This window comes from Eufriesea mexicana, unplaced genomic scaffold (assembly GCF_001483705.2).
Source record: "Eufriesea mexicana isolate 0111107269 unplaced genomic scaffold, ASM148370v2 scaffold8839, whole genome shotgun sequence".
Lineage (NCBI taxonomy): Eukaryota > Metazoa > Arthropoda > Insecta > Hymenoptera > Apidae > Eufriesea > Eufriesea mexicana.
The window spans coordinates 100662-113517 of record NW_016916568.1 but is presented as its reverse complement, the minus strand read 5'-3'; the positions used below and the strand labels follow the sequence as shown (position 1 = coordinate 113517).

The 12856-nt window shown below is 27.9% G+C and overlaps 3 protein-coding genes across 4 annotated transcripts; 1 reads left to right on the top strand and 2 right to left on the bottom strand.

Moving 5' to 3' along the window:
- Window positions 1–1269: 1269 nt before the first annotated feature.
- LOC108552990 (uncharacterized) lies at window positions 1270–1908 on the bottom strand. Its single transcript, XM_017907716.1, has one exon. It carries the CDS (start codon window positions 1802–1804, stop codon window positions 1280–1282), a length of 525 nt encoding a protein of 174 aa, XP_017763205.1. The 5' UTR covers window positions 1805–1908; the 3' UTR covers window positions 1270–1279.
- Window positions 1909–3731: 1823 nt separating this feature from the next.
- On the bottom strand, window positions 3732–5980 carry LOC108552987 (metaxin-2). Of its 2 annotated transcripts, XM_017907712.1 has the most exons (4): window positions 5856–5980; window positions 4995–5574; window positions 4277–4414; window positions 3732–3804 (listed from the first exon to the last, which is right to left on the bottom strand). In XM_017907712.1, the coding sequence occupies exons 1-4, from the start codon at window positions 5899–5901 to the stop codon at window positions 3771–3773; spliced, it is 798 nt and encodes a 265-aa protein (XP_017763201.1). In that variant the 5' UTR covers window positions 5902–5980; the 3' UTR covers window positions 3732–3770. The 2 variants fall into 2 exon arrangements, with proteins under 2 accessions (XP_017763201.1, XP_017763200.1); XM_017907711.1 differs by lacking the exons at window positions 3732–3804; window positions 4277–4414 and adding an exon at window positions 4525–4828.
- A 657-nt stretch (window positions 5981–6637) lies between these two features.
- On the top strand, window positions 6638–8205 carry RpL23 (ribosomal protein L23). The gene is made up of 4 exons (XM_017907704.1): window positions 6638–6708; window positions 6943–7026; window positions 7505–7633; window positions 7963–8205. The coding sequence occupies exons 1-4, from the start codon at window positions 6696–6698 to the stop codon at window positions 8157–8159; spliced, it is 423 nt and encodes a 140-aa protein (XP_017763193.1). The 5' UTR covers window positions 6638–6695; the 3' UTR covers window positions 8160–8205.
- Window positions 8206–12856: the final 4651 nt, after the last annotated feature.

Below are 12856 nucleotides of genomic sequence, written 5' to 3'. Positions count from 1 at the left end.
AGCTGCTAAAAATTAATTTTTTTTTTTTTTTTTTTTTTTTTAATAATACAGTTTCATTATAAAATTAATCACATTATTCATTATATGCAGAGGTATGCAATTTAATACATTTATCCAAACATAAAGTAAGTTAAGCAGAAACCTAATATCATTCACGTGATGAGATTATTGCAATAGTTAATTCAATTATTTGTTCCAAAAAATAGTAAGTTTATTGAATAGAAACAAAATATACTGATAGAATAAATATAGGTGAATAAAATACAAACTTCCATTATTAAGCAACTTCCGTTTTCACCTGTTTTTATTTCTGTGCATAGTCCATACATAATAAAAATCGTACCCATTAACAAGTTTAAAAAAAAAGAAAAAAAGAAAAAAAAGAAGAAAAAAAATAGAAATATTGAACTTGTACTTTACAAAAATACTTTACATTAAATACAATTATAGTTAACTGTTTCAGACTTATTATTTTTTGGTAAACATTCTCGCACAAGTTATTCAGCTTTCGGTAAAATAATATCTTATAAATTTTGAACTAGAGCAAATGATTATTATCTGTAGTTGTTATTTTGCAAATAATATTAAATTTTTAATATTTTTAACTGTATAGATATCCATACTTAGCATTGTGAACAGATATTGGGTGTTCCAAAATTCACGCAAAAAGTAATTTTGATAGAAGATACAGGTTTTTCATTAAAAATTGTAAATTTTTTATTGATTTATAAAGTATACAGTATAGGGTTATATGTGGAATAGCATATCAGATAAGTGGTCTCCACGACTTTGCTGGTACATACGCACTCTTTTGTCAAAATTTTCCATGACCGTTTTACATAAATGTGGTTGAATTTCGTTGATACAGTGCTCTATTTCTTCCTTCAAGGCGTACATAATCGTTGGCTTATTGGCATAAATCTTAGACTTCAAAAAACCCCAAAGAAAAAATCCAATGGCGTTAAATCGCATGATCTGGGCAGTCAATTCTGATCACCAAAATGGGAAATTACACGACCAAGAAATGACTCATGCAGTAATTGAATTGTTTCTTGGGCTGTATGGCATGTGTTACAGTCTTGTTGAAACCTGGTGTTTTAGGCACAAAAAACTGGATTATCATGTCGCGATAGCGAGCACCATTAACTGTTATTGTCTTACGAGCCACATTTTTGAAAAAGAATGGTCCAATGATGCTTCCAGCCCAAAATCCGCACCAAACAATGACACGTTATGAATGTATTTGTTTCTTAACAATTACTCGTGGATTTTCTGAACCTCAAATACGACAATTTTGACGAATAACGAAGCCATCAAGATGAAAATGAGCTTCATCACTGAAGATGATTTTGTTCGAAAAATCAGCATTCACTTGTTTTGCAATCCATTCAATGAACTCTCTTGACTGTGCGTGGTCAGTAGACTTCAGTTCTTGAGTTAATTCAACTTTGTAAATAGGAAGATGCAGATCTTTCATAAGAATACGCTGTAGAGAGCTTTTCGAAATGTCCAGTTCTTGACTACGGTGCCGAATTGATATTCTTGGATTCTTAGCAGCACTCTCACGAACTGCTTCGATATTTTGTGTTGAACGACTTGTTGAAGGACGGCCAGAATGTCTAAGATCACTAATTGATCCAGCCTCCCTGAATTTTTTAATTAATTTCTTTACAATTGGTGAAGTTAAATCACTAATTCCACCATATTTTGTATGAAAATTGCGAACTGTAGCTGCCAAACCTTCATTACTTTTAAAATATTGCTCAACAATGAAGACGCGTTGTTTTTTCGTGTAGCGCTTCATTTTTAATAATTCTGAACTGTCAGCTGTCACGCTGTCTTTATTTTTTCATTGACAACACTACCGCACAAATGGCGCAAAATTCAAATTTTGCGTGAATTTTGGGATACCCATTACATTGTCTTCTATCCAAGTTTAGTTATAAATAAATATGATCTCAAGCTGATTATCTTTAATCGGTACATTAAAAGTATGAACGTTTAAACTTTTCAATTGAGCACTGCAAGTATAAATCAGTGTAGATTACATATTCTTTGAGTGCATACATATATATTCATAATTTTTTAATTACGAGTACATGTTGATGTGTACGTATCTGTATAAGCGTGCGTGTGACAACTGTATCGTTATATCCTGCTATATCTAATAAAATTATAGAATTGCGTGTATAAGTCATAGCCAGAAATTTATATCGAAACGACACAATTTAGTAAAACCATAAATATGTTATATCTTGTAGTGTTTACTATACTTCAAGATTGTATGCGCATTTCACATCACGAATTTACAGATGTATGAGATCAATATTACGAAGAAATGTAAAACTATTAGAGTTTTTTGTATTAAATTCTTTTTCTTTGAATTCTTTTAAGAAGTTAAAGTGTAATATAAATTTATAAAACGAAACTCAATTGAGATGATTATTTTAATGCATTGCGCGATAATGAAAATAATTTCATTGTTACAATTTTATTATAAATTATTGTATGTATCTTTTTTTCAAAGTAATAGTTTTTTTTTAATTTTAATGAACAACTTTGAACCACTTATATTTTCTGTTAGAATATTAAAACTGTATCTCCACGCATATTATAATAGTAACTTTCACATAGTATTTGTTATTGAAAGATACTATTAAAAAAACAAAAGTAATAATAGTAGGGAGCCGAGGAAAATACATGCTTGTTACTTATGCAATAAGTCTTTATATTATTTATTCTTTTATTTGTCACTAAAGAATGAATATATTCAGATATAAATTGTTGTGGTAAGGAGATAAACACTGTTTATTTAATGATATTCCTATATGTAAAAGTATTAAAATACAAACAATACTTTGAAACAAATTAGAATTTACATTTTATGAAGTATATAGATTTTAATAAAAAATTTGAAGGTAAATATAATTAGTATGTATTTACTGTAACTAAACGCTGGAGACAAGAAATATGTAACAGACATATTATCACAGTTGCAGAGGATAATTTACGATTTTATATTTGGTATTAATTATTCATCTTTTAACTGAGATAAAAAATAAAAATTTTAATTTGAACATAATTTGCATTTTACATTTAATTTAAATGTTATACATTTTATATTATTTTATACACAATATCTAAGAATGTCTTACAACTTTACACGAAAAATAAGTTATAATAAATTGACTAGAAAAGTAAAACTTTATGATATTGTCTAAAAGACATTTACATAATATTAATGCGCATTGAAAAAGTCAATGCACATTAGTAATGATATATATATATTTTTACACACAAGTATAAATTAGTTCAGATAGTTAATAAAAATATTAAATGAAAATAAAATTGCAAAAAAAGGATGGATAAATTATTTAAAATACAAAATACAAGATGTTAGCTATGTTAAATATATATATACATATATAATTTCTATGAATAAAAAGGTACTTATCGTCAATTAACGTCATATAGTTATACTTACCATCAGAATAGTTGTTATTGTACATACTTTTTCCGTGATTTAATTAAATTAAATTTAATTAAATTAAAAATAAATGCCGATAACAGGTACACTGAGAATAATCATTCTCATAAAAATAAACAACGATCATTTAACATAATCGTTTTCAATAATATATGATAAATATTTTTGTAAAACATCTAGTTTGCGAATACCTTTTATTGGTTATGCATTCCTGTCGTTTTCCAAGAATCTGGAAATCTCCAATGTCGTATTACTTAATTCTCGCCTCCAACATTTTGTTACTTTATTTCACCCCTATAGCTTGAGGAGAAAAAATGCTGAAAAATGTCACGTGCAGTATTATGTATTTAAAACAATACATTTAACGGTATTTTATATTCAACAATTATGTAATTTGTATATTTAACAACTACAAGTTAACTACCAATACTTTTTTTTTTTATTTTCTATGCAACTTACTATTTTACAGTTCTCCGACTCGGGCTTCAGATACATTGAACATTTGTTTACCATAACTTGTAAAATATATATATATACACCATAATAGCATAATGAAATTATTCGAAACATAATTCATATACTTGCTTGAATAATGTAAAAAAATTCATTTTTCTTTAAATAATTATTTACGAAATATTACATACGTTTGTTCTTAAATTTTTACTTTCTTCATTGTTAAGGGAGCGAGCATAGCACAAAAATTTCATATCAGTATAATCAGAATACATAATTTTGACGTATCTAGAACCCGAGGAAAATTCTACCTAATCTTCCGAACGCCGGAAATACCTATTTTCAATGCGTATGCAGAGATGCACAAGCAGTGGGTAGTCCTGGACAATATTTGCCAATTTATTACCAGGTAGTGGTGTAGTGATTATTGTAAAAATATGTCCAAAGACTAAGGCATCCAATTCATTAGGTGTCCTAAATACAATCAAATAAAAAATGGTCAACTATGAATCAGTCAGTTAAATAAATAAATATATTTCATTCACTTAAATTATGACAACAAATATAGTAAATATTAAAAGGATTCAAGGATTCAAAAAAAGGAGTTCAAAAGAATCTTCTGAAAGTGGTGGTAATGATTCAATGCTTGATTCAGAATAATTCCATAAGGTTTCTTCAGAAGGAGATGTGCAAATTTCAGAATCACAAGTGGGAATTTCAATCACAGTGCTATTTAAGTAATTCTGTTCAATTCTTGAGGCATGTTTAAGAAGTTTCGGAAATTCTAGTATAGTTGTAACAATTTCTTGAACAGTAGGAGGAAGAGAAGGATTGATTGAAGACAGGGCATTTATGTGACCATACATAAGAGCATCTAGTTCAGTAGGCCTATTTTTAAATTCAAAACAAACAATTGTAAATATAATGCATTCTTATCAATAATAAAAGTTATATTTTGAGTAAATATGAAATGTTTTTAATGCTAATTGTAATAATTTGATAATAAAAAATATGTTAAATTGTTCATAGCAATTTATATCAATAATTTACTTACGTTTCTCCAGAGAAATAATCATTACCCTCTAATCTATCAGATAATGCTGTACAACAATTTTTAACATCAATGCATACTTCTTCTATGGTTTTATTGTACCAACCAAATATACTGAGTCTCTTTATGACCTCATTTCTTTTTTGCCAATTTAGAAAATGATTTAATGGCCAAGGATATACACTCCCATGTCTTACTTTAGTTACTTCGTTTAAAGTAGATTCATCAACCCAACAAATGTATAATTCAGCATTTACAAGAACAGTATTCACTAATGACATATATACTCTCATATCTGTTTTGCATTCTGGAGATAAATGATCTGATAAACTCTTGCCCTTATTTCCTATGAATGTCACAATATTGTCAAATTCAGGTATTAAAAATGCTCCACATTTGATAAACGGTACACGACCAGATGGAGACATATATTCTGCATTTCTTCTTGGTTCTACTTGAAAATCAAGATCACACATTTTGAGGAAAGCTTGTACAGCTAAACAATTTGCATTGTCAGGTAATAATATTTGCTCAACTTCATGTGGTTGATACAAGGTAATTTGTTGAGGCCATAACTCTTGAGCTAAACAAAAATAAACATTATTTTTTGAAACTGTAATCACATCAAATTTTGTTCTTCCATATTTATGAGAATCTTATACAATAAAAAAAAAAAGAAGTAATAAATTGAATAGTGTTTTACAAATAAAGAAAATAATTTCTTACGTGAAAATTTAATCATTATACATACGTACATCCAGAAGAAAATAAATAGCATATACATATTCTAAAGATAAGGTTAAGTTTCAAGGAAATTAAAATTTTATCTTAAAGTATGAATTGAATTGAAGTTTTAAAAATTACCTTCTAATTCTAAATTAATAAAATCTGCTAACAGAGGAGAAGGCATCTTATCTGAATAAATATGATACTAATAACGAAGTGTAATTTAATTTCTTTATACTATTTCCAACCTTATCAAATGATAAAATAAGGGAGTGCTGGTGGTGAAGGAAATTTTTCTTCCGATTTTTTTTTATAGTAAAAGTTAGTGTATTAATATTTGATAATATACTATATTATTCTTTGAATAGTTACATTATAATTAAATAGTTATTAAATAATTTTATTATGTCAAATATTTATGTAGTTAGATTACTGTTAACATTAATGCATATCAATTTTTGACTAGATTGGATAAAAAATTTGTATACAGTATACATGTATTAACAATATTATACACTTATTTAAAAAAGATACAATAAATTTATAATTGTTCGTATAATTATATATATATAGAAAAGAAAAAAAATTAAGACGAATTTGCAGCGTAATTTAGAATGAAAATGATAGAATTATAAGTTAGCAATAACTAACAATATAAATTATAAACTTGTTAAGATGTTTTACTATTATTATTGAAAATATATATGTTTGGAATAAAATTTTGTTTTCCTGAGTACAAATTTTCATATTTTTAATAGATACAATTAAATATAATATGAAATATTTATTATGAATATATTAAGAAGAGAATATTAGAATTTCAATATTCATCTTTTTTAAATGTCTAAAATATTATAATAATTTTTTAAAGAAGAATTAATTTAAATATTACAAGTGTTTCCGCGTCGGAAGCAATTCAAGATTGCGCAGACTAATGCGCGGTAAACAGCAGTCTCTTTCTCTTTCAAACACAACAAGATGTCGAAGAGAGGTAAGTTGTTTTTGAAGACGAAAGAAAATCCAAAGAAATCCACCTAAACATGAGCTATCGATTCGAAAGGACGTATACGAACGTTGAATGAATCTTTACAATATACAGCTGCAGAAATAATTTTTTTCTAATAACAATGGAATCTGGAAAAATCGATGATTGTATTGAACAGAAATACCGCGTTAGATGTGTTCATAAATGGTAACAATTAACATGAAATTATTATTTTTTAAGGACGTGGTGGTTCAGCGGGAGCAAAATTTAGGATATCACTGGGCTTACCAGTTGGTGCAGTTATAAATTGTGCCGATAATACTGGTAAGTATTTGGAAAAGTTGTAAAAATAACACTTAACCTAGGAAAACTGATTATGTTATGAATAAAAGTAACACATGGCTTATAGTTGTCATTCAAATTTTTCTTATATTTCTTATACAATAATTTTAATTTCGAATATTAGAAATTGTTTACCTATTATTATTAAAACTCTTTCATATAATATACTAATTATAAATGGACTTTGTAATTGTTCTTCATGTGAGTAAATATTGTCAGTAATTAAATTGCTTATTCGAAGAATAAAGAAGAAACTGTAATAGAAATTATATAATCTTCCATTAATGCCATGACAAAATGTCTTACATTCAGTAGCTAAATTTTTAAATAAAAAAAATGATAGGATTATAAACTAAAATACAAGTATAATTGAATATATGACCAAAGTTTATGTAAAAGTTTATAGATTTCGTTAGATATACAGAGTATATTGCAATTGTAATATCAATTTTTTTTATAGGAGCCAAAAATTTATATGTCATCGCAGTTCAAGGAATTAAAGGCAGGTTAAATCGTTTGCCAGCTGCAGGATCAGGTGATATGATAGTTGCTACTGTCAAAAAAGGGAAGCCAGAACTTAGAAAAAAGGGTAATTGTAGTCATTTTGTTATTACAATATACATATCAAAAAATAAGTAGATTTGAACATTTTTTATTATTAACTTGGACAGTTAATAATATTAATTTGTATACTGTTTACATCATGAAATAATAAATTCTTTTATAAAAGCAATTTTTTAGAGATTAATTATATAGAATTTCTTTAAAAATTCTTATTAGAAATAACTAAAAATAATTTTTATCAAATTATTCTGCCATTCAGAGATATAAATTTCCATTTTATATTCTTGCTAATTATTGAGCATATAATTCATATTATTCGCAATATTGATAATATTTTTTAATTGCTTTTTGTAGTTATGCCTGCAGTGGTAATACGGCAACGAAAACCTTTTCGAAGGAAGGATGGAGTGTTTATATACTTTGAAGACAATGCAGGAGTTATTGTGAATAATAAAGGTGAAATGAAAGGATCAGCTATTACAGGACCTGTTGCAAAAGAATGTGCGGATTTGTGGCCCAGGATTGCCTCCAATGCTAGCAGTATCGCCTAAACATTCTGTACAAATTTATTGCTCTTAATAAAATAAATTTGAGCATTCGCTCACTACTTTTTTGTTCTATTTTTCTCTTTTTAATTTTCCTTTTTAATTATAAAATACAGTAATTTTGTTATAAGTTTTTCAGAAATAAGCTCACTTGATGCAAGGAATATAAAAAATTTGACAAATATTAAAACAGTGACAAATCTGTGAGGATACCATATAAATACTTGAGAAACATAATAATCTATAATGATAATAAAATAATATAATACATTAAAGTTAAGCAACTGAATGAAGTAATGAAATTTAGTAAAAATAAATAATGTACTAAATGTGAGAAGAAGTAATCAAATATTTAAATAATATTCTTGTTATTAGATATTGGTGATCAAACAAGCAAAACTTGAAATTTTCACAATTTTAATTTTATTCCTATTAAAAAGAGTAAAATATAAACTTCATTGTGCTTTAATATACAAATAAGATTTATATAATGTGTAGTCTTATAATATAATTGTAACATGTATATGTTTGTATAATGGATTACGAAATTGTATTTTTAAAAAAGTTAAATTTTGTTATAAGATCATAAATATAATTTAATCCCATCATTTAAGAAATGCGATATTAGTCATTTAAGTTAAACAATGTATATAGTAACTACATAAAGTTATAAATTTACAATATAGTATTTATTAAAACAAAAGACATATATATTAAAAATTTATTTCATATATTTTCAACATTACTAGTACTATAGTCTTTATATAGATTATATAATATAATAGTGTAATACCTAGTATAATATCTGCTTTCATTTTAATTACATATATTTTATCTACATTATAAAGAAAGTTTAAGATATTCACATCTTGAAAATTTTATATAATTCCTTTTTGTTTTCCGAGATATTGATTTTAAACAAATATGAATTTTTTTTATTTGACGTTAAATCAATCGATAAGTTAGACAAAGATAATATACCAAATAAGTTTTGATCAACGCCACTTGTGATTCTGAATTGGAAATTTATGTTCCTGTCAGTGATATATATGATTTTGGACTCTGAGATCGGGTTCGCTAATAGGAACACAGAATGTGCGAAGAGTTCATTGGAACAAGCATCTGGCGCCATCTATGTTCCCGTTGGAGAACTTGAGCTTCGAGTTTAAAATCATAGATGGCACTGATATCACTCGAACAGTTTACTAACTTTGGTTATGTGCCTCCGATACATTTGTAATAAATCAATTTGGCAGTGGAAAATTAAAAGATTACTCGATTTCTGTGATTAATTTATAAACTTTTATAATTGCATCGTAAAGACAGATCCTCTACGAACTTTCCAATATATATTTGGATATTAATTTCTTCCTGATTAATTAATTACGGATAATTATTCTACATAATGTTTGAATTGATGCCGGAGAAACTAATAGTTTGTCACTAATTACTATTTTTTAGGCAATTAATTTATGAAACTTCATGCACGCATTATAAAAACAATATTCTTGCGCATTTTCTCATATTACTTTTGATCACATTTTACTTCTCGTTTTGTCCATAATTAATTATTTTATTGGACAACCATGCCGATCGTTGATATCAAATCACGGACGCCATCAAGGAAAAATTAATAACTAACTAATTCGCGTGAAATTATGTACCAAAAATACATAAGAATGTTGCTCGAAGTTTCAGCTTTCCGATGCAATTACAAAAGTTCATAAATTAATTACGGAAACTTGGAAATTTGTGATTTTTCACTGTCGCGTCCTTGCTATCCTTCTCCAACCGCTTGCTGTCCTTCTCTATCACGTGACGAGGTTTAGCGACCTCCTTGCACATTCTGTATTCCTATTACTTTTCTGAGCTTCTGGTCCAAAATCATAGATGGTGTTAATCGTTATCGTCTGAATTACCATTTGGTATTAGAAAATTAATTAAATTTCTGAGATTAATTTATGGACTTTTACAACTGCATCGTAAAGGCGCATCCTTTACGAACTTTTTAATATAATTTTGAATATTAATTTTTTCCTAATTAATTAATTACGAGTAATTATACCACGTAGTGTTTTAGTCAATTAATTTGTGATTACTCAAGCTTTTCCATTTTCATGCTATTCAAAAATAAATTATTTAAATGCTTTTTCTCTTTAATTCTCATAATATTAAATAAATATTAAATAATAAATAAAATGGTATAAAGTTATAGCTGGCATTTGTAACTCCCAGAAAATAATTGAAAAAGATACGTTCTTGAATATCACATTTAATGAAAAAATAAAATCATCATTTTTAGAATTACATATTCATTTTTTTTAAATAAAAATATAGTTTTGGTAGATTGGAGAACTGATTTTAAAGTAATTTAAACTATAATTATAGGATTCAATTATAATGTATCGTGTACAAATAAAAAGTTATTGCTCACTAGTTATGTGAGTTGTTTTAAAATTGATTTCGCTGATCTTTTGACAAGTATTTTGTAATTCCAAGATTGATGCGAGCAAAATGAAGTACGATTAATTGCAGGATATAAGATCAGGTATAACAATATAATTCAATGAAAACAATAACAAATACATATATTTCTCGAAATGTGATACACTTTGACGTTGGTGGTCGTATTTTAATTCTCGCGTGTACTGTTTTTTTTTTTTTGTTTTCGTTTCAAATGGATCGGATGGCGTGTCATTAAATGGACGCGGCGACGTTATCTAAACTCTTCCCATTATGTTGCTTTTTTTTTTTGCTTTTTCACTTTTTCTTTCGTTTTGTCATCGTCGTTAAATTCTAATTGGAGTAAAGCTGTCAGTTGCGTCTAACGTGTTGTCTAATTTTTTTCTACGATTTCTCCTTTTACGACATTTTTTTCTCTTTATTTTTTTCTTTTTGCTTCACTATCCTCGGACTGCAGTGTACCGCGCACGCGAGCCGCACATATGCGCGCGCACATGCTTGTGCACGTGCATCTGGTTTCTTTTTTTGCATTTTTGTTTACGTAACCAACAAACACTATTGCGCTTCCACGTTTTGTCACTGTTTGAAAACTGTGCCGAGATCCAAGACCGGCCACTTAGAAAGCTACGACGTAGTTTAATTAATAGCAACTTGTACTAGAAGGTACTTATACAAATATCGATCTTCGAGAAACGTGAACGAGTGCTTATTTCTTTCTCGATTTTCCTGCTTTCCCTTTTACATCATTGGACGACTGTCATTGCATGAGGTTATAACATTCAGAAAAGAAAAATGCCTGGCTTTATTTGCGGTTTCATTAAAAGCTATTAATCGAGGTTATGAGATACGAAAGACTTCTTGTTCGCTTATGTGAATTGAATTTGAATTCTACCCATTATTACTGCCCGTTATTATTATTAATCACGTTTCAATAGCTTTCATATAGCTGCATCATGTACTATGATCTATCGAGTTAATGAGTTTTGTTTATTTTTCTGTACGCGATCAAGTTGAACAATGAGTGCGGAGATGCTCCATAGATCATATCGTTTCGTTAATCGTATCTACATATATCAGCTTGTTCTGTCACGTTTCTCACATATAGAGTTCACAATGTACTGAACTGCAGCATTCACGAATCGCTTTTTTTTATTTTTGCCTTTCATTTGTTCGCAGAGACAAGTAAAAAGATAAGTCCAAACGAATTTTCCAGTCGCTTCTCGCTATCTTTTTACTATTGAATTTTGAGTCTAAATTGAAAAAGCAATTTGCGTTATGCAATACGAGATTCACCCGCGTACAAACTATCAACTACACAAAAATTTCATATTATACAACGTGCATAAAATCTTGGCAAAAAAAGAAAAAATATATGTATATGATAACAAGGCATAAAACAATTTTCATAACGTCGAGACGATTAATTATACATGGACGTTGTATCCAACTAAAATTTACAATCATAAAGTACAGTTGGTTCTATGAAGTTTCAACGCATGGTCACAATAGTAAAGAAACAAATGTACAGAGTATGTACTTTGACTAAAATATAATTGCTGTATAAAAAACTGGCGGTTTAGAAGCGAATCTGTCATTGACAAAGCCTCCTATAAAATTAATTTTTTGTATATGTCTATAAATATACACGTATATATGATAATAATGTATCATATACGTATCATATGTATTATAAGCTCTTTGTGAATTCGTGTTGTCAAGGGTCAAAAGAACTGATCGAAAATGATAAAAATAATAAATCAATAATGTAAAGGATGAATAATAGGCGCAATATAAAAAAGTTCTATCGGGAACATACTCATAATGCCGATTTCACGTCGCAAAAAGTGCTAAAAAACACGTGTATATAATAATTATACTCAATTATTGTCTCTGAGCGTTGCAACGAGCAGAATCGCTTATTATTTAGCGCATCAACAGTACGTAAAGTATTAGTCGCATGTGAATTATCCATGAAAGGCGCATGAGTGGGCTTTGCTCATGATTACTTTTTCCTTCGAATTTGTTTTCTTTTTTTTTCTTTGTCAGACAAAAGGAAGCAACTACGGACAGAGATATACATTATTTGTTCTTGTCCTAAGGGTAGCCCTTTTAATGCACAATTTATTTCAATGACCGTATGTGTAACCCTTGTCGTGGCGTCATTAACAATGGAACTTACGAATTCGATTGCTTCTACTCTCAATAAAAAAGTAATCTTAATTTTTTTCAAGAATGATCAT